At 44.2% G+C, this 22,679-nt stretch overlaps 1 protein-coding gene and 1 long non-coding RNA gene across 5 annotated transcripts in view; one reads left to right on the top strand and one right to left on the bottom strand.

The window, feature by feature from the left end:
* Window positions 1–22,679, bottom strand: part of CTNND2 (catenin delta 2) — a 901,368-nt gene that overhangs the window by 240,344 nt on the left and 638,345 nt on the right. For all 4 annotated transcript variants that reach the window (XM_032337744.1, XM_032337745.1, XM_032337748.1 and 1 more), the window contains one exon: window positions 3,586–3,718. In XM_032337744.1, coding sequence (XP_032193635.1) covers window positions 3,586–3,718 — 133 coding nt within the window. The remainder of the gene's footprint in view (window positions 1–3,585; window positions 3,719–22,679) is intronic.
* Window positions 17,372–19,315, top strand: LOC116587070. Its single transcript, XR_004284294.1, has 2 exons — window positions 17,372–17,474; window positions 18,963–19,315. It is a non-coding gene; the product is annotated as an uncharacterized LOC116587070 (long non-coding RNA).

Below are 22,679 nucleotides of genomic sequence, written 5' to 3'. Positions count from 1 at the left end.
GCGCAGACCCCCCAGTCACGGGTGGTTGCCCAACTGGCCCAACCCAGATCTCTCCCCTCGACTCCACCTGCTCCTGGGGGGCTGTGGCCAATCCGCGTTCACCAGACCCAGGGGAAAAGTTAGGGACGGGGCTTTCACCTGCTGATGTACGGAAGTGAATTCTCAACTCTGTACCTATGAGATCAGGCATCACTTGGAGCAGAACTGAATTTCTTAGCTTCATTACGTGAAAACCATACAAAGCCCTGTAATGAGGAATGTCGAAAGGCATGATTTATGACCCTCCACATAGAGGAGATTTAATTCTGCCTTTTGTCCAATGGTCTATCCATTGTGTGAGTAAAGTCAATACCAATAATGAAATGTAGGCTGAAGAGCTAAATCAATTCAATAAAATGCAATTGGAAGGCTAGGAGCCAGAGCACACCGGCAAGGCGAGTGCCGTAGGATTAGTATCTGAACAACAGGTAATTACAAAAATCAATACCTGTGTATGAAAACATGACAGGCAGCCATCCTTCACGAAGGGAGAACCATCCCGAATGGTTTGGGGCCTGAATTGGGATGAGAACGCAAGACACAACTGTGCCAAGTCCCGATCAGGGGTAATGTGTGTGTAAGTATGCGTGTGTGAGTTTGTGTGTGTGTCTATACGCGACTGAGTTCCCCACGTGACTGAAGGAGCAAGAAAGGGAATCTCCAGATGGCTCACTTGGTGTTTTATTTAGGTGTGTGCTGGATGCCGGGGGGTTCACTGGGTGAAGCGTCTGCCTTTGGCTCAGGTCGTGGTCCTGGGGTCCTGGGATCCAGCCCCGCGTTGGGCTCCCTGCTCAGCAGGGATCTACTTCTCCCTCTTCCCCTGCCCCCCGACCCCACTCTGCTTTCTCTCTCTCCCAAATAAATAAATAAATAAATAATCTTTACTTAGACGTGTGCACCGTCCCTGTCCCTTTGGCTTATCTTTGCCAACTTCACTCTCCTTCTACCCACGTGGTCTCAAGTGAGCTCAGTCCCACACCATTCTTCCTGACTTTCTCATCCGAGCCTCCCAGGGGTCAGGACAAGATTACCATGAGGCCCTGGCTGTGTCTGGAGCCCTCGGGGAGCGGGGCTGAGCAGTGAAGGGCTGACCTCCATGAGATGAGCCACTGCTGGAAGATGCTGGCTGCTGCAGGACCCTCCCGGCAGCCTTGAAGACACCCATGGCAAAGGAAATCAGAAAAATAAACACTTGTGCCCACACAGACATACAATACAATAACTGGTATTTTAAATACAGTAAAAGAAAGGAACTTAAGGTGAACATAAAAAAAGATACAAAGTAACTGGAATGTTCTGTGTTCCTGGCCAAAAAAGAACACGAATGGGGGAATGAATATGGGAGCACTAAGTGGTCTGCATACATTAAGTTGTGTAGTTCGCACAAAGACTTCACAACAGAGGTTTCAGTCTATTTTGAGAACTGAGAGGACAATCAGCTTGTTCAAGAACTGAGAGGCACAGCTGGTGAGTGGGGAAGCAGGTCTGCGAGACATGTCTGTGTGACAGGGACTCCGGGCCAATCACTCCCCCACCCCCCTCCGCTGCTCCTTGTCTTGTCCATCCCAGGGACCGACCGATGCCCAAGTCCACAGCCAGCCACTGGGTGTCCCTGCCAATGAGAGGCTTCAAGGCCAGTCCAAGGATCATGGAGACAGAGCCAGCGGGACCAGTGACTTCACAACGTCTATACTGTCTAACCGACTACATGACTCTTGATAATAAAGATTCAGACTCTGTGTTGAGATGTTTGGCTTCTGACAACTTTCAAGAAGTTTAAACTTTCCCTCTGCCTACATCTGAGCGAGGTGATAAGAAAGCTCAAGTCTTCCTCCTTTGGCCTCAGTAGGAAGTTCAAACCACCTCAGTACCGAGCCACACGGGAGAACCCTCACCCTGGCTCCACCCCCTCATCATCATAAAAACCCAAGCCAACTTTCTTTCTGGCTCTCAAGTCAATTTCAGTCCTGCTTGGGAGCCCTCCCACCGCCCAGACCACTCCAACAAGCCTCATTATGTGAGTAATCCATACTCACATACTCAATCCTTTTCATACTTTATGGCTGTATGCATGGTGGCCACAGTCTTGACTTCAGAACCATGTTCTCACTTTGGTGGGAGTCTCACAATACTCTTGGATCCAACCTGATGCTAATCATAGACTCAAATGCTTCTGTGGCCTTTCAAGAAGCCCTTGAGGTTGTGACCTTGCAAAAATGATGGTATGTAATCCCCTAATCAGAAATCTGTCTGGCACATTGAGTGGCGATTCTGTTTTCTATTAAAGGCACAGAAGGACTGAGAAAATTTCCATCTGGGACAGAAGCTATGTAACCTTAATTTATTTTTAGACCATTTTATATAATTGTGAAAGCAGTTTCTGACCTTTTAAATGCATCTTAGATAAATAATATTTTTCTTTATCTCCACGTTGGCACCGCTGACCTTTGGGACTGGAGGATTCTTTGTCGTGGGTGCTGCCCTGTGCATGTGAACTTTAGGGTGTTCCAGAGGCCCTAACCCGGCCCACCGCAGCCCTCACCAATCATGACAACCGTCAGTGTTTCCAGATGTTGTCAGCTGGGCAAAAATCACACCTGAATGAGAACCACTGCCCTATATTCAATCCACAAAGACAGGTATACTTTTCTGGTAAGCCCTCTGAGTCCCAGTGGAAGACAGACAGAAACGATGAAAAGCTGTTAGGCTATTTCTACCCCAGTGCAAGCAAGCAACATCTATAATAAATTGCAATTTTATCTCCAAAGATCTTCTTTCCACTCTTAAACTAATTTCAACTCATCCTCAAAATTGCTTCCATGCTATGGAGATGACTCTTTATAGCATAGCAAATCTTTTTAAAAAATTGATTATTCAGCAGCTTGTATGCAAACACTTGTCCCTTGTCTAAAAAAATCAGAGTTAGCTATGCTGACCACTTTGCTTTTCCAGAAGCATCATGCAGCAAAATTATACAAAATATTCCAAGTACCAAAGCACGTGAACAATTGTTTACATAATGGGCACAGACAATATGCTCATTCATGGACCACATATATCCATATTACACTCACTAGTACTTTTGTAAATGGCTCAAAATTCTTGATTATAGCACAAAGCTTGTTTATGGCCTAAAGTTCTCCTCCTCTAAGTGAGTTTTCCAGGAAGGACAGATGATACCATAGGTTGATTGTAGTAATCTTGTAAAGTAAGATTGCTTTGTATTTCTTGAAGATTTCAAGGCAGAGATAACTCCAGAGATGGAATCAGCAGGAGGGAGGCAAATCCCACAGAAAGTCTAGTGTTAATGCTCACAGGGACCTTGGGTCACCTACTCCTCAGTATTCAAATATTTAAAAAGAAGACTGTATGTATACACATGCCAATTAATTAGAGAGAAATTGCCATTTCAGTTTTAAATATGGATCTAAACTTTGGAAACAGAGCTTGAGTTTTCCTTCTTCTTTCCCCTTTCAACACTACTCTGTAAGACCTCGGGGATGATGAGTCTGCCACCAGGCATGTCTGAATCCAATGAGTGCTTACCTCAGCTTTAATTTTATTGTCTCCAAAGCACAGGTGTTGTAAGTAGGCTGCAGCATTAGACTGGACCGAAGGAAACTGGTGTTGGAGCATCTGAATCACTTCCGGCAGTTCCGGGTCTCTCCATCCAAATTCTCTGAACAAGAGGAAGGCAGGAGAACATGAGAGAGGAATCTTCCCATGGTGTTAACACACCATTAACCCATTTACAAAATGCACTTAAGAGTCTATGAGAAACTATTTCACAAATGGTGGTTCTGGTCTTCTTACACACATATCCACCGAAAGCACTGGAAATGACTTCTGTAAGTAGATGGCTTAGAAGTGTATATGTGTATAAACATATGTATCATATGTAGAATATATATACATATATATATACACACACTTACATATGAACTCTTCAATATATCAATTAAAGTTACATGTTTACAAAGATTACCAAAAAAAGTGACTTAAAGTGTCACATGATTTTATTAATATATACATTTTTTATTGGGGCCTAAATGGAGAATTTACAAGGTCTTCTTAATTTCCTAATATATGATTTCAATGGTCTGATTCAGGTACAGCATTTAGCTAAATTACCAGACCAAAGAATATATAACTGGATGGGTCCAAACCAAAATCTTGTGATAGCACTTGACACCATCTTTATTATTTTTATGATTAGTATTGTTGCTGATGTTTTCATAATCTCTTCTAGAAAAATAAACAGATTCCATAATCAATTCTCTCAGGATAAAATGAGAGCAACAGGAAGATGTCATAAAAGGAAATTCAAGAATTAGATCTATCCATACAATGTTAATCATCAGTTTTTTGCATTACACAGTCTTCTCCTGTATTTCCCTTTTCACATCTGAGCTACTCCAAGAAGCTGGTTGTTTATTTAATGTAACAAATACGCTCTGAGACCTTTAAGTCCATCCTAAAACACAAGATTGATGGTACCATTATGCAAAGGAATACTTTTTATGAAATAAATCAGCTCAGCCCTCTAGAACACGGAGGTAACCAGGCCAACTGTAGGGATTCCATTCCTGTAGCAAGGAACCAATTTTTAACAGAGAAATAAAAAAGCAACCTCTGAGACCACAGATAAAAACTTGACCCACATGCCACAGAAGGGTACTATTTATCCAACGGAGAGGGCGGGAGAGAAATGAGATGGCTTTACAATAACCACTCTACTCCTGGAAAAACAACTTAAAAGCGTACATCCTGTTGATACCAGGTCAGTGCTGTCATCTGAGAAGAGAAGTCATGAAAAATGGGGCAGAGAAGGAACAGACAAAGGTTAAAAGTGTCCTCATAGATTCTAACCTGTTCTCTTTATCTTCCCTTTATCACAACTAGCAGAGGTTGTCAAGCAAACCTTGAATCACACTAGCACTGCCTTTACGGGCTCTGAAGACAATAGGCAATAGGACTCCTTTGGATTTGGCTCAGTTTTTATTGGAGAAAAACAGCATTCAACTGAATGTGCATTAAGTATTTAATAAACTCATGTAACATTTTAGACAGCCACACATATTCTCCAAAAGACATAAAGTACAGTAGTATCTCCGCTACAAGATATCCACAAGTGATTGCTGATAGTAGTAGGCAAACTACTGAAACTTTTTAACTATGTGATCAAAGTAAAAAAACAATTATGGATTGAAACACAGGAAGCCTCTTCTTCTTTTTAATTTAATTTCCTTCTCTTGTATGATCTAAACCACCTTGGCAACATCAAGATAGCACAGTCCCTCTGCTTAGAAGAGCAGCCAACTGAAATTTTATTCTTTGTTCAAATAAAATAAAAATCTACAGAAACCTACAAATTCAGATTAGCAGTGTCATATAGACCCTTGATGGCTAAGATGAATTCAGGTGAGCCTGTGCTATCGGAAAGTGATTAGCAAAGAATTCATTTCAGCCTGTTTTATTAACCAGATAATAACCTCTCTATTTGGTTTAAATTTTTTAAAAAGATTTTATCTATTTATTTGAGAGAGAGGAGAGAGAGAGCAGGAGAGGAGAGAATGTCAGAGGGAGAAGCAGACCCTCCCCCCCAACCCCCGCCCGCCACGGAGCCGGGAGCCCCATGTAGGGCTTGATCCCGGGATACCGTGACCTTGACCTGAGCTGAAAGCAGTCGCTTAACCAGCTGAGTCCCCCAGGCGCCCTGCTCTATTAGGCTTATATGGCATATATCAATAGTGTCTTTCGAACAAGAGCTCTAGTCTTTGGGACAGAACGGATGCACGCCCATGGGTTCATCTGTGGAAAGGTATAAATATACACGTGTGCACATACACACACACACAGCCCCATACACACACACAGATGAACTTTCTAAAGAATCATGTGTCCAGGAGGGGTCTAAGCTCTTCATTTTGGTCAAAAGCAAGGCTGTTGTCAGCCTCCGCTTGTAACTTCCGGAATCCCAGACATCCCCGCTACCCTACCACTGTCTCCCCAAACCTATTCCTCACCTCCCACCACGCTGACCAAGCCAGTCACCTCCCACCCACCCTTCTTCCTCTCGAAGGCCTCTAAATAGGCAAAAACCCAAACCTCACCGCACCACATCCCTGCCTCAGACCCTTCCCTGGTTCTTAGTGTCGTTGGCATGAAGACCAGCTCTTCCCCCGGCTCGCCGGCCATTGCTGGAGCTGCCACCTCCCACCTCACCAGCCTTGTGTTCCCTGGGCTCCCTGCACGGGCCACACTGGCTGACAACTGGGTGGTCTCCCCCACGTCTGCTCCTGCCACCTGGAATGGTCTTGGCCCCGGGGGCCTCTCACTCAAATGCAGAGCCTTGGGTTCTTTGTGATTTCCTCAGCAAAGCCCTCCGGGAGTCCCTTCCACACAGTCCTGGTGGGAGTGCCCTGGCTGTGTTGTGGTCTGTGACCAAGCACTACCCCCTCTCCGCCCTGTGGTAAGTTCCAGGAGGCCAGGGCCACAACTTTCTGGTCATGTTGGTTAACTAGCACATAAGGTAGCCCTGGAACAAAACGAAGATGACATACATGGGCTCTGAAGGAATAAAGGCACAAAGGAATGAGGGAAGAAAGCATCTTGGCAGGGACAGTGTTACCTCTGTTCTACTCAGGTCATTTCCCCGGCCAACTGGTCATTCTGGAATGTTCTCCCTTCCTCCGACACGCCTCTACACACACACACACACACACACACACACACACACACACACACACACACCCCGTTGTTCTCCATGTTGCCCATCTGAGCAATCTTTTCTATGTATCAGTCTCATATCTCTGTGTCTCCATCAGCTTCCCATTACACCTAGGAAAACAGCGGACTCCTCCGTGGGGCCTGGGAAGACCACACAGAGGACTCTTCCCTCTTCTGAGTTGCCAGCCCAACCTCCCCACAGAGTGTCCTTCCTATTGAGAATGGTACTTCCGTCCCCCTCTCGAGAACCTGGTTCTTCAGGGAGGCTTTCTCCTTGGGTCTTTGCCTGGTGTTCTCTCGTCTCTATTAGGTCACAGGTCATATGTCTTGGAGGGCAGCTCCCAGAAACTTCCAGCCAAGCAAGGCTGACCCCCGGAGTCACCTTACCTACTGCCCTATTTTATCCACAATACTCAGGACTGTGAAATTCTCTTCCATTACTTTTGTGACTACGTCCCACCCCCACACTCTCTCTGTTGTAAGCTCCACGGGAAAATGATTTTTCCCACAGTGTGAAGGAATACCTGGAGCCACCATGTCCTGATCGAGTGAAAGTGCGGCTCCGGGGCGGGGGTCCCCTGGGACCAAGTGAAGGGGGCAAGAGAGGTCAGAAAGCCAGGTAAAGACCGAAGACAACAGTGAGTTAGTGTTTAAAATGACTGGATGTCTCCCAGCCAAAACCAGCTTTCCAGGAATTGGGCCGGAGTGGGTGGTACGTCCAGGACATTTGCTTCTGCATTCCCCGGCCTCAGCCACGGCAGTGGGTACGGTCGAAGAGGATACTAATGTTTCCAAATGTTCTCTTCAGTTTCACAAGAGAGATGCTGAAGGAGCACCCCTCCCCCCAAAGTTTAGGGAACGATTCATATTGAAGGCTCTTTTTCTGGAATGGTTTTTTTTTTCACTTCGATGAGATTGTTTGGATTTTTTTTGTTGCTCATGGGGAGAGACTCCAGGGAAAGAACTAGAGGCCCAGAGGAAATAAAACATTCATCTCATTTGGGCCAGAGTTTGGTATACAATATGATTTCTTCACATCAGGTCTTGATGCTCAAGGATTTGTAAGACAAGCTCGGGAAAAGGCAAATACCAACAAAGGAGCAGTGCGGGTGGACACATGGGGTCGTGGAGGCGTTGGCGGATTTGGGAAAGGTGTGTGCTCAGTCTGGCTGGGCATGGCTAAGAACAGGCTGTGGGGAGGAGGGCTGACTGGGAGAGGGGACGCTGAGCAAAGGCGAAAGCAAGTCCGGGATGAGATCATAAAGGGCCTTTCATTCAGATACAAACATTCTGGCTCTGGTCTGTAGTCAGGATTGTGAAGAAGAAAGCTAAGAAATACTAGGTTTGTTTGGGCTTATGGAACAGCCAGAAAAATCACCTTAAGTAATAATGGGAGCGCACTAAACGTCAGTTGCCATGGTTCCCTGTTCGCACCTTTAACTCTTTCATCCTTAAGTAGTCTTATGTGGTTTATTTTCATTTTACAGAGGACTAAATTTGACTCACAGATGGTACAAACTTAAGTGGTGGAGACGAAATAACACTAGCAGTCTGCTTTCAAATAGATAAATTTAACCCCAAAACTATGTTGCCTGGTGGGATCACTGCCGTGAAATAATGTCTAACCAGGGGAATTTTTAAAGACAGTGTCTCAAAAAGAAACATGTTTAATATTCTTTTTTTTAAAGATTTTATTTATTTGACAGAAATCACAAGTAGGCAGAGAAGAGGCAGAGAGAGAGAGGAGGAAGCAGGCTCTGCTGAGCAGAGCGCCCAACGCGGGGCTTGAACCCAGGACCCTGGGATCATGACCTGAGCTGAAGGCAGAGGTTTTAACCCACTGAGCCACCCAGGCGCTCCCAAAAGAAATATGTTTAAAAAAGTGTCCACAGGAGCATTTGGCAATGCTTGGTGACAATTTCAGTTGTCACTACTGAACTGGAAGATACTCTTGGCATGCGGAGGGGAGAAGTCAGGAATCCTGTTCAACAGCTGACCATGGACGGGATGACCGTCCCCAACAAAGACTTATCTGTCTCCAAACTGTCATGAGAGCCAGGCTTGAGAAACTCTGGTCTAAACACGGACTGGATCTGGCCCCTCGTGCTGAGTAAGCATGTTGTAAGTCTTTCATTCCTTGATTTTAGTAGAATGGACCCAGGATTTGGTGTCAAAATTAACTGAGAAAGCATTTAGAACTTGAACATCTGACTTTCTCCCTTCTAGCCCATAAATACAAGAGAGCCCCCCAGTGCTTGCTGGTCTTGATTTCCATGGATCGAATACAGCAAATAACACCACCTATTTCATGGGATATGGTCTTAAATGACACATGAACTAATAAATGTGAAAGTGGTTGGTAAGGTATTGACAGCTGGAAATATACTAGAGATAGTTACCCTAAGACCGCTTTAAAGGAAATTCATCTGCATTTTGGAAATTTATATAATACAATTTAATTTTTTCAAAATAACCATTTACTGATGGTGTTTATTGATACTTACTTGAAGGAAGATAAGGATAAAGACAGACACTACTTTAGCTTGTCGTAAAAACTGTTAATGCAAAGGTGCCATTTTGAAATGATTTTTTTCCCCCCAATCGCCCTCCAGCGGCAGAGTACCCTGGTGGGCAAAAGTTCTTTGGATGCAGTCAGGATTGGTTCCAATCCTGCTCTACCATGAACTCTCTCTGTAGCCTTGGGCCCCTCCCCTCTGTGTCTGATTTGCTGCAGAATCTCCACTGGCCGGCATGTTCTTTGTTTGGAGTAAATGTTCATTGGGTCCATCTCTCATAATGATGTAATAATTCCAACCACAGAGGATTGATAGGATGATCAGAAATATTATACATGAACTCCTTAGAGCAATGTTGGGCATGCAGTGTGGACCCTTGAGAAAAGTCCAGTATTATAGACAACTAGAAGAAGAAGAGAAGAACAAGAAATAAGAACCCTCTACCATTTTCTACCGGAGCAAACACATAATTCTCTCGTTTGTGACTGGGCTTCACTTTCGAAATGTTAATGGAACTGGAGAATATGCAAATGTAACCTTTTCTCCATTAAAACTTGTCACATAGACCAACAATATTGTGACAAAATCCTCACTCTTATATGGACTATCTGAGTTGTTAAAATTATAAGCACTCAGCTTAGAGCTAAATAGCAAACAGTTTGAAATCGGTTTCTATGATAGGCTGGCAGAGAAACTGAAAAGTTGATACACTGTTGCAACATTTTAGCAAGTTTACCTCTGCACTGAAAAGAGCCCCTGGACAACCAGAGTCTTTGGGAGTTCAAGATTTGATTTTCTAGCAAAAATCAGAGGCACATGCTTCAACTTGGTTCTTAGTGTTGGAGGGTCATGACTCACATTCATTGTAGATTCAATAATTTCCACTGGGACGTGGCTGTCTGGACATTGCTTAAAGGTAGGAAAATCCCTGCCATTTATAAACTTTGGAACTCTAACCAAAAGTTTTAAAGACCCTATTGGCTTGAACTTTTGCATCCAGAGCTGTGAGACCAACTGTCTTGTTTTCGATTTAGGTCTTGATGATAAGGTTGGGGGAGTGGAGCTGGTGGTCTGAAGAAAGTCAGATAGGTGGAAATGTTTACAACAAAATGGAGATATTTTAATTGTTGTTGACAAAGGAGATCTTATACAGCGAGAAACACATGGAAGCATCAAAGCCTTCATCCTCGCTCCTGGATATTAGACAGCACACACTAAAAGCTGCCCTCTGTGGTTTATCAAATCTAAACAACACATCTTAGCTTTTAAATAAACAGCAGCTTTGGAATTCGGACTATCTAGAAAACAAGCTCAATCGCTTTAGTTTTTAGGAAAAAATGGCTCTCCCCAAGCTTTACATTTGGGGAACGTATAATTCCCCAAATGGCATCATAAGCATTAGTTCACTCAACCATGATTTCTCGACTTTTCTCCGCACGGAGCAGCCACAATACAGCTTGTAGACATGTTCGGCTCCCAGGGACTGGATTCCCTCGGGAACCTCCCAGCCAGCTCTTCCCCCGTGGGGGCGATCCTCTTTTATCTAAGATCTGTATGACTAATTATACCTTCTCTTTTCACGCACTATTGAGGCAACTCACACAAATCATCTATGATGATATCATAAAACATAAGAAAAATCAAGTACAAAAAGAGGGAGAAATCAAATGTTGGGAGCACAAGGTCAGCATACCTGCTTGTTTCAAATTTGACTCTTTCCTTACAAGTAGGCCTGCCATCAGCAGAGAAGTTCATGGGGAGAGAAGGGGCCATTCCTGTAGTTAAGTGGGACCACAGGATCCCACTGCTTCCTGCACAGGGAGATCAGGAAGGAAGACTCTTGGACTCCTTATACTTGTCTCCGTATCTGTGGCTGGTCTCCGGTTAGGATACCATGGTAGGCTGATTAAGGGCCCCCAAGGGTCCCGGGTTTTCATCCCCGCAACCTGTGAAATGCTACCTTATTTGGCAACATGGACTTTGCATAGACTAAGAAGGCGACACACCATTGAAATCAACTATGTTGTTGTCTGGAAGGACTGAGGCAGGGCCCACGAGCCGCAAAATGTAAGCAGCGCAGTTCCAGGAGGAAAAGGCAAGGTCAATAATTTCTAGAACCTCAGGATGCAGCAAGGCCCTACTGACCTGCTGATGACGGCCCAGGGAACCTGATTACAGCCTTCTGGCCTTCAGGACCGTGAGAGGATCGGTGTGTGTTATTGTAAATCATTAACTTTCTGTTAATTTGTTACAGCCCCAGGAAACCAGACGCAGACGTGGCCTTTCTAAGCTGACAGGAGACCATGTGGCTGGCGAGACTCCAGCAAGGCGGAGGGAGCTGTCCGAGTCATCCCAAGAGGCACCACCTCCAACTCCTGCCTCTGGGAGTCCTCCCTGTGATCGGGGTTGGCCCGGGATATACTCTGACTTACCAACCACCGTCTCTCGGTTGTATGTTTGAATCTGCCACCTCTCTGACCTGTGGCTTATTTCTAGAAGCCTGAGCAGCCCTCACTTCCCACCATATTCCTACAGGCTGCCTGGCTTCCGGCTCTGTCCAAGGATTCGGCTCTAAACCACTCACTCTCCAGCCCTTGTTCGCGGAGGGGCCACCGTGCACCCAGCTGTTGGAGATCCAATACTGAACATGGTGAAAGTTCCAGTCCTTGGAAACGATTTTCTTATGGAGATTGGCAATTTACTAAATGCAAAATATATTATTTGTCATATAGCGTTAAGCATGTGTTGGGTTGAATAGTGTCCGCTCAACAATTCACGTCCACATGGGACTTCGGAAAGGAACCTTATTTGAAGTAGTCTTTACAGATGTAATTACGTATCACGAGGAGATCTTACTAGATGAGGACAGACCCTCAATCCAATGACAGAGTCCTTATATGACACGTAAGAGGACACAGAGAGACACAGGGAGGAGAAAGCAATGTCCAGACAGATGCAGGAACTGGCGTGATGTGGCTCTAAGCCAGCAGGTGCCAAGGGTTGTCCAGCGCCACATGAAGCAAGGAGGCATGGACATTCTCTCCTTCAGAGTCTCTGGAAGGAGCCAACTCTGTGGACACCTTGACTCGACTTCTGATCTCCTCAACTGTTAGAGAATTAATTTCTGTTTCAAGCCACCTTGTTTGTTGTATTTTGTCACAGCAGCCACAGGACACTAATACAAGCGTAAGGGGAAAAATAAAGCAGACAGAGGCAATACTGGTATATGCATGCTCGTGCCCCAAGCTACGACCCATGTGCTAGGTGGGGGTTGTTACTGTGACTACTTTGGCTATGGATCAGCTCCTTGAGAAGCTGACCCTGGAGGTGGTCCTGGGTGGAAGGAATGTTCCAGAACGGGAAAAGAGTGACAAGACCCTCAGGCAGGAATGTGTGGGGCATGTCAGACAGGAGGTGAGAGGCCCTTAAATAAGTCGTAGCCGAGCAATGGGCTTTTTCTCAGAGTTCAGTTGATTAGGACCAAGGGGGGAAACAATGAGAAATGATTAGCCATAATTTATGCTATTATTTATCATTTTAAATCTCACGTATTTTAAGTACCAGGGAATTTCTGCTTCTATTAAGGGCCTCGATATTCTAATAGTCTGTTAGATTGCAAAGAATATTATCAATTACATTGTAATACCTATTCAGTATCAATAAAATTCAAAACACTATTTTTTATCTGTGAACACAACTAGACTTTTTCAATAAAATATGTTCCACAATGAAAAATCAACTTCCTACATATGAGCATTTAGCTGTGTAATTCTAACAGGCTGTGTATGGTGGTAATAGCCCAAGGGAACAAAGGACAAATTAGTACCATAAACTTTTCCTTGTAAGCCATAATGACTTTACGGAAAATGTTTATATTCTATGCCTATGTACCCATTTTAAAACTAATAGCCTGCAATACTTCCTAGAAAAATCACCTGGACCTGTGAACTTCCAGTGGGAACACAGGGAGGGATCTGATGCTCCCAGTCCAGGTGAGGAGTGGGTGAGTCTAGGTTTCTAGAGCAACGGTGTTTACTTTGTCAATACTGGCAGCGATCAGGATTTTGCCCCACCATTAGATTAGGAATTTAAGAAAAAGCCAGAAAGGCCTTGATCACCCTCAAAAAGTTTTATTATAGAGCACCTGGGTGGCTCAGTGGGTTAAAGCCTCTGCCTTCGGCTCAGGTCTTGATTCCAGGGTCCTGGGATCGAGCCCCGCATCGGGCTCTCTGCTCAGCAGGGAGCCCGCTTCCCATCCTCTCTCTCTGCCTGCCTCTCTGCCTACTTGTGATCTCTGTCAAATAAATAAATAAAATCTTAAAAAAAAGTTTTATTATATGTATTAAAGGAAACATAATATTTAATAAAATTAAAAATGACCTAAAAATATACTGTGCCTAAATCATAGAACATAGCACGCTTTCTTATAAATTAGGTAATGATATCATCTGACAGTTCTCTAGGAAAAAAAAATCTTTAAAAAGGAGCTTTTAATGATTCTTATGAAAAATTCTGAACTTCTGATAAAAGCCATAATTATACCGGTAAACACATTCTATAAGCCAGAACACCATCTGCAAAGACCGCATGCTAGGCTCCATGATTCTGGAAGTGAGAAACAGTCCCACGGCACCTATCTCGGAGTCTTAGGAAGGAAGCTGTGAGTATATATTTGAGGAGTGATTGCTAAGCGGAGTCCAGCGGTGGTATCTAGTGATACTTGTTGTTGGTTTTGGTCCTGCAAATGCTGGTAGCATGTTTCACACACACAATTTCATCTTTGTCACCTCAGTTCAGTCCTCCAAAGAATGACAACTCAATTTATTGGAGATAACACTGAACAGAGGTACTTTCTTTAAAGAAAATCTCAAAAGAATCTAACAAAATTTGGTCCAGAAGAGGTACCAAGTGCGAAAGATGTTTGAAGATATTCTTTAAAATGAAGTAACAAATCATCTGAAAATATTACCCATGTTTTGTCACCTTCATGAGTATTTAAGAATTCTTTTTATGAATCAGGAAAAGCTTTAGGTCCTGGGGATAGGAATATTGACTCCTGACCTCAAATTGTTTATAATTTAGCAGAGAAGACAGATTCTAAGTAAGCAATAACCATACATCAAATAAAAGATGTAATTCAAAAAATGCCAGAACTGGGGCACTTGGGCGGTTCAGTCAGTAAAGCATCTAATTCTTGATTTTGGCTCAAGTCACGATCTCAGGGTCGTGAGATGGAACCCCGCATTGGGCTGGGTGTGGAGCCTGCTTGGGATTCCCCCATCCCTCTCTCCTGACTTCCCCACTCTCTCTCTCTAGGAAAAAAAAAAAAAAAAAAGCCACAGCTGCTTTTAAAGCCCTTCTGACTGTCTTCTTTCCTTATGCATTTTTATTTGCTTTTCTTTACACTTCAGAACCGTAAGGGACTTCAGCTAGCATCTCCCATGCTTATTGTGTAGACTGAGAAACTCAGGTCAGACTATTTGGTGACCTGACCAAGGTCACAAGCTGATTAGTGCATGGGACCTTGTCAATTATCAAGGTTCAAAGCTTATTCACAGTTACATTTGGCCAAGATACCGCCTCCATCAGTCTGCTCAGCAATGCACACAGACTTTAGTTCCAAATCTTGATTTTTGCATCTGGACTATAACAGTGGGCAATAACGTGGGAGCAGACTTATCTAACAGAGAAAGTATGTTATTTAAGAAGGAAGAAGACCCTTATTCTAATGGCCTAATGGATTAATTTCCTGATAAGCACAGAGTCATGTGGTAAAAGGGAAAGGTATTCAAGAAAGGTAAGCTTTTTTAAAAAAAATTTTTAAACTTAATTGATTGACTGATTGATTTATTGATTGATTGAAGTAATCTCTATACACAATGTGGGGCTCAAACTCTCTGTCCCAAGATCAAGAGTCACAAGCTCTAAGGACTGAGCCAGCCAGGCACCCCAGGAAGGGTAAACTTTAAAAATCACGTCAGTAGCCATGTCAACGTGATCCAACCAAGACCATCAGGTTCACACCTGGGGTTGAACAACATTGGCCTTATTGTTCCTAACAACAAGAAAGAACACTTCCCCCACCCCCTACCCCAAACGGAACTGCAGGGTATTTCCATAAGATGGTGTTAGAGCAGATTTAGGGAATCTGGGCTTGCATTAGCCACTTTGGGGCAGGAGTTGGTTCTGGATTGGTTGCTGTTGGATGTGACCCAGTATCTTCAATCTAGGAAGGAAGACTAAAGCAAGGCTCCAACTGTGATTGGTGAAGAAGGAGCCGTCATGCCAGTCACACGTCCCAGTCAGCCTGGATGTGATGTGGACAACATTCATGTTTGGTCCGTGTTCAGACCTGACTAAGGAGGGGTCTTGATTTTGCCTTGACCCATCATCGTTAGTGTGGCCTTGTGTGATCCTGGTGTTCTGTGAAATTGTTTCTGTTCAAAAGAACACTCGGGCCAGCTGTGGGTGCCGGGCCAGCTCCTGGCTCCCAGCGGCTGCCCAGTCAGCAGACCCAGGGGGTCTCAGAAAAGGAAGCGAAGGTGCCAGAGCTCAATCTTCCTTTCCGCCTCTGGAGCAGTGGCATTCTGGGGGTCAGAGCAGCGTTGTTGAACCCTGTCAACGTGATGCCAGAACCACACGTGAGAAGGCAAGAGAAGAGAAGGAGCCAGTTGCTTTGTCCCCATGAAGCCACACCCTGGCTACCTCTTTTTTTTTTTTTTTCTTTTTTGTATACTTGGCTGGTTATTTTAAAATTTCAGAGACAGCAAGTCTGACACTCGTATGTAAGTACTGATAAGTGACTCTGTGGGTTGCATCTCTTTGCATTTTTCTATTGTTGTTTCTGCTGAAATGCATCAGGAATGGGAGGGAAGCTTTTGGGCATAGTCGCTGTTTAGCTGCCAGAGAAGAAAAAAACCAAGTGGTCAACTCCAAACAATTAGTCACCAGCGCCTATGTCAAAGCACAAGCCAAACACACCTAGGCAGGTTTGCTTCAATTTGCCCTTAGAGGAAGCATAAAGAAGCTATGAATAAACTTGGGCACAGTCTTCATACTAGAAAAAGTGAAGTACAGTGTCCAGTGGCCATTCACACGTATTTCTCGTGTCTAGACATTAAATCCAAAGGCATCCCATGTACAGGCATTTTCTTTTGCCATATTTCACTTTACTATTGTGTCTGGATTTTCCTAAATATAAAATGTGGAGGGGATACATACATATTTACCCTGCATTTTGAATAAGATAACCAACAAAGGAGTTTCATTGGTAGTCCCTGCAGGTCATGGGTAAAAGAATACGGACAGAGCAGCTGTATACCACTACCGTGGGAGATTCTGTATCTGTGCAACTGAATGCATTAGCAAGCTTCTTTTTAAAGTGCCATCATTAAAAAATAAAAGAGAGAGAGAGAGAGAGAGATGGTATTCATTTCCAGATAACAGTATCCCATTACCTTTAATTTCTATCCATTGATAAAGTCTTAGACTTGGCTTTTATTACCTCTGTGTCTGCCTACCTCTCAGCAGAATGGCTGTGATTAATTTGAAAATTAATTGAAAAGTTTGCAGTGAGGTTAAAGATATTTTCTGTTATGGCTGCCATAGACGTTTATAATTTAAAACGGGCAGGATGGCTGACAGGGCTGATGGAATATGTCAGATTACTGGAAAAAAGAGCAAGGGGCAGATAAGTTTAGTCTTATTTATGCAAACAATAAAAGCGCCACAACATTTCTTTTATCTTTTTCACTAATGAAGAATTATGAGTTCTTCATTAAGCATTTCTTTATTTCCTAGCAGAACGTTTTAAGTTCCATCCACAGCTGTGAACTGAAGCCACAAGGAAACAAATCACTTGGATCTTGAAGAATGCTCATTTAATATCTAATTGTTGAGCACATTTATGTTTTTGTCGTAGGAAAGGACGGAATACAGAAACTGGGCAGAGACTGACTTGATGTAACTGGAGAGGCTCCCAAACCTGCTTGGCTCATGGGGTCCTCTATAAGTAGTTCGTGATGCTCTGGATGGAAGGTCTGCACGGTTATGACGTCATCAAAAGGAACACTGGCAGAACAGAATTTTGAAACTGTCACTGACTCAAGCTCATGTTTCTGTTGGTGTCCAAAGACAGAGACTCTCTGGAGGAGCCCCTCTGAGTTTGCCTGGTTGTCCTGGGCTACCTTGGTATGTGGTTTGGGAACAGTGGCAAATGAAGGTCCTTCCCCATGTTAACGGCTGGAGGTTTTATCTTGTAAGATTTAAATTCAGATTTCAATGAAGCGAAACAGTAGTTAGGTTCAGTGAACATAAATTCTGGTCATTTGGGAAAAGGTTGTTCCTCCTTTGTAACAGTTGTTCTTTTGGTAAGTGTTTGGAAAGGTAGTGTTTTAGGACTTTTAAGGACCTAAATTAAAGCATTCTTAATGGTTCCTTACCTAGTTAACAAATGCTTACAATGGAATTCAGGGACGGCACCAGCATATAGCTTGCCTTCTCTCTCTCTCTCTCTCTTTTACCTTAGCAAGAGTCCAGTAGGATGGAATGTGATGTTCTCGACAAAAGTACCCCGTCTTGGTGGCAAGCACAATTACTGAAAACACTGACTACATCTGGTGTGCCCTTCACCGTCTGAAATGACTGTCAAGGTCTTCCTTCTTGAACTTAATTTTAAGGGACCTCTCTCATACCCACTTCCAGCCTTTTCTCCCGGGTTTGTGGGGCTCTACGGCCTTAGATCACAGAGAAAGAGGTCGCGTAAGAAACACGAGGCCCACAGAAAGCAAACAAGTTCAGTGATGTGAAGACTGTTCTCAGGTGAACGTGATAGGCACTCTAGATTGACTGGCACTGGAATTACAGATGTATTAATGGGACTTTACGATAAGCACTGACCTGACTTTCGTTAGGACGAGGAGAAGTCAACATGGTGGGAGCTCCCACTTTTCCGGCGAGTCCTCTGTGCCCCCCACAGCCCTGGGGGTCTCGCCCGCTTCACACCCACCACATTCCGCCCAAGGGTGGTCGCATCAGATCCCATCAGATCCCCTATTCTGTGGCACAGAAGCCTTAGAAACTTGCCCGAGATCGCAGAGACAATCAAGGGATGGAGACAGAGACAATCAAGGCATGGAGACAGAACTAACATTCGAGCAGACTCACTTTGAAACCCACCTTCCCTACCAAGAGGCGGCACTGTCCAACCAAACACCTTTCATTATCATTTACAAATAACTAGAAGCTAGAATGCACATCTATCCCTCAGAAATTTCATCAGAAGATAAAATCCATTTAATTTAGCACCAACCCCACGTCGATTATGTATGTCTCAAGGGCAATGGCTTTCTGTCTTTAAATCAGAGCTTGGGGGCGCCTGGGTGGCTCAGTGGTTAAAGCCTCTGCCTTCAGCTCAGGTCATGATCCCAGGGTCCTGGGATCGAGCCCCGCATTGGGCTCTGTGCTCAGCGGGGAGCCTGTTCCCCCCCTCTCTCTGTCTGCCTCTCTGCCTACTTGTGATCTCTCTCTCTCAAATAAATAAATAAAATCTTAATAAATCAGAGCTTGTATCTTTTGAAAATTATCAGTGAGACACAGAAACATTTTATGCCGCTGACTTTGTGAAGCAATGACATTATGTTTAAGCAAACATCTCTCTTATGTTTTGTCCATTTACAGCTTCACGCAACCTCATTCCAAGGATTCCAGGGCCCAGAGTCAGGTGGTGGAACAGCGAAGGAATGGGTCTTACCTGGAGAAAGACCAACGTTTCCCATCAGCTCTTAAACACGATCCTTCTCCTTTCTTTCCTGACCTGGTCTCTGAATTTTACTTGCTCCCACATGGGGCGCATTCCTCCCAATTCCTTCCAAACGTATTAGGTTCTGCATTTCTCTGGCTTTTGCAAGTCACATAGGATTCATTCAATTAATGACTATGATGTCAAATACAATTGGCCGTCTGGAGGTTTATGTCTGTAAAGATTTATTCTGCTTGAAGTGCAATAAATAACACCGTCCGGATAGAAAACATTTTCTTAATTTGTGTTATTCTACTAACCTTAGTGTTTTCCTCTTTAAAGTTTTCCATAGGGATTTGCTATGCCAATCAAAATCTGCTGGTTGGAATTAAAAACAGGTATTTTCTTTAAACAAGGTCTGGTCTAAAACACTTATCTTTCCATATCTTCAGTGTGTTCACATTATATTCATCTGTATTTATTGGTGTCATATATTACCTCGTCCCAAAACTATTTAATATTTTCTATCAAGATCCCCCAATGGGGCGCCTGCGTGGCTCAGTGGGTTAAGCCGCTGCCTTCGGCTCAGGTCATGATCTCAGGGTCCTGGGATCGAGTCCCGTATCGGGCTCTCTGCTTAGCAGGGAGCCTGCTTCCTCCTCTCTCTCTCTGCCTACTTGTAATCTCTCTCTGTCAAATAAATAAATAAAATCTTAAAAAAAAAAAAAATCCCCCAATGGCCAGCAAAATGCCTTCCATTGAAAGGATCTGGGAAATGACGCCTGTATAAATCGGATAAGCTAAAACTCTGACTGGGTTTATAAAATTTACATACAGTAACCAACTTTAATATACAGAGTAACAGGGACACCTGGGTGGCTCAGTGGGTTAAAGCCTTTGCCTTTGGCTCAGGTCATGATCTCAGGGTCCTAGAATCGAGCCCCACAACAGGCTCTCTGCTCAGCAGAGTAATTACAGAGTAATAAGCCTTTTTCATCATTCTATAAACATTGATGGGCAATTAAGTTTTCTTCCCCATGACTCTGTGAGGCAGGGCCCGTGATTATCTCGACTTCATAGGTGAGGAGACTGTGGTTCAGAGAACTTGAGAGACCTGCCCAGTTTGTTGGAAGGAAGATGGAGGGTCACCTTGGGTTTCAAGGAGTCCATAGCCTGCTCTGGCTGCAGGAAGCAGAGCCCCTTCCTTCCATGGCTGTGGTTCTCAGGGATGGTTAAGGAAGGCGGACTCTGCGTGGGCACAAGGGAGGAATTTAATCATACAGAGTGCACTGAACGCTGTCCTCTTTGCCATAACAGAATTGAGCACACTTGAACTTCCTGGTGCTCTTCAGAGAGAATCTGACTTTAAGTATCAGAGGTGTAGACTAAGCTCAGAGGCAAGATCTCCAGGAAGGTTCTCTTCCACTAAGGTCATGGAAAGCGTGTATTTCCTTAAGCTGCAAAATCATTCAGCTTTATTCTATGCAGGTAGTTACAAAAATAAGCAAGCAGAGATTTGGTCTAGTTTTTTTTTTTTTTTTTTTTAAACTTCAAGTAGAAGTGTGTAAGATTTAAAAATATTTCCTGAGTTAGGAAAAGCAGGTATCATCCCCCTTTGCAGGTTTGAACGTAATTGGTTAAAATGTTGGTTAAAACACAACACACATTCTGGTAGTCCAGACAGAAACTGCAGAAGGCACCATCCTAGGTGGGAAACAGGCCAGCCCGGCTGAGCATCTCCATTTCAGAGTTGAGGCGGGTGGCTTGGGTTGCTGTTACCCCTCCGAATTGGTATTCTGCTCCTTTCTTGACTGGTTTTTTGGTTGGTTTGGTTGGTTGGCTGGTTGCTGAGTTTGCGAAGTTCTTTATTCTGGATGACACCGGAACTAGAGGTTTATGGATACGTTTTAAACACCTTCCCTTCCTCTCCGCTGATGTGTGCCATCTCTGAGCTCTCCTACGTATGCCTTGATCTATTTCTGTTCTGAGTCTTTGCAGTATCTGAGACTTTACACTTACTGCCTATTGTGTGATTCAGTACTTCCTTGAGGGTTAAATAGAAGATGGGAAAGAGGCCTGAATGAACAGTGGGGGGAGGGGATGAAACACAACCTTACTTTCTGGGGAATGTGCCCTTGTCCCAATGGCAGCAAGGACTCCCAGGCTCCTTTTTGCTACTGGTGGGCCTCTTGCTACTGCCGGACATTGTTCCCAGAAAGAAAATGCGTATTTGCTGGTTTCACACACAACCCCACCAGAGCTTTCGGGAGGCAAGTGTGAGACAAAGTAGCATCTTTGGATCCTGGCCTTTATTAGTGTTTGTTGTGCAGCTAGGGAGGAATCATGTATTTTTGGGAAAAGATTCTTGGAAGGAAAATTGCCATATTATAACCTAAAGAAAAATTGAACCTTGTCTCTTTTTCTCTGAAATGCAAAATCCATAAAGTTGTCGAGAACATAAAAGTGACCCAGCCTGGGTGGACGGGGACAGAAGGAAGGACGGACACTGTCATCTCGGGAGACCATAAATACGTGTACGGGCCTGTTCTTCAGCAGGTGTTGGGGAAAATGACACTGCAAATCAAAGAATAATATCCCAGTTCTTCCCTCTCGCTGACCATGCTGCATGCAATCAGACACGGGAACTGCGAACTCGATTTCCAAGGCAGTCTTGTCGCCGGAGCCACACCCCACAGACTCATTACCTCTTGCTTTGAAAACTGTGATATTTCCTAATGGGCTCTGTCTCTCTCTCTCCAGGCTGGAGAAACCACCGGCCCCCAGTTTATCCCGCATACCACCACTGCTGCGATGCTTCTAAAGCAAACTAGACTGTCTTACTGACCTTCTAGAAACTCTACATTGTACGCGGTGCCTCACAGAAAACCGTGCTCCAGGACAGCCCCGTGTGCCGCCCCCTCCTTCCTCTGCTTCCTTCTGCACTGCGTGTACGTCCCTACACAGGTCGGTCACTTCCTCCATTGCTCACGTGGGCCATTTCCCATCTGCTGAAATGCTCTCCTGCTTGACAATTAGGACCTTAAAAGCTCTTTCCCAGTGACAAAGTAGTTGATAATATCCATAGGTGATATTGGAATGGGAACACAGATACTGATGCTATCATCCGCGGGGCACAGCATTCTGGAGAAAATACTGTCTAGTTCTTGGCACTAGGGAAATTTCCCAGGCTTCTTCTGTGGTGAGCCAGCAGAACATGTAGCACTGCTCCTGCTGAAATTTCACATGGATCTGTTTAATTGGTTGATGATGGCTTTCTCCACTAGGGAAGTGGATTCTGGGGACAGGAGTCATGCCATGCTCAACTCATTTTAATGTTCCCTCTGGCTTGCAGACTGGCTTATTTTACTGTCAGGTGCTCAGTGAGCAGATGAAACGATTCCAGGATAAAACCATTTCAAAGATAAAAGCAGGGGCGCCTGGGTGGCTCAGTAGGTTAAGCCGCAGCCTTCAGCTCAGGTCATGATCTCAGGTCCTGGGATCGAGTCCCGCGTCGGGCTCTCTGCTTGGCAGGGAGCCTGCTTCCCTCTCTCTCTCTCTCTGCCTGCCTCTCCATCTACTTGTGATTTCTCTCTGTCAAATAAATAAATAAAATCTTAAAAAAAAAAAAAAGATAAAAGCAATAACAAGAATAGAAA

The sequence above is a fragment of the Mustela erminea genome, chromosome 3 (assembly GCF_009829155.1).
Source record: "Mustela erminea isolate mMusErm1 chromosome 3, mMusErm1.Pri, whole genome shotgun sequence".
Classification (NCBI taxonomy): Eukaryota; Metazoa; Chordata; class Mammalia; order Carnivora; family Mustelidae; genus Mustela; species Mustela erminea.
Note: the sequence above shows the minus strand (reverse complement) of the source record. Positions and strands in the feature narration are given on the sequence as shown.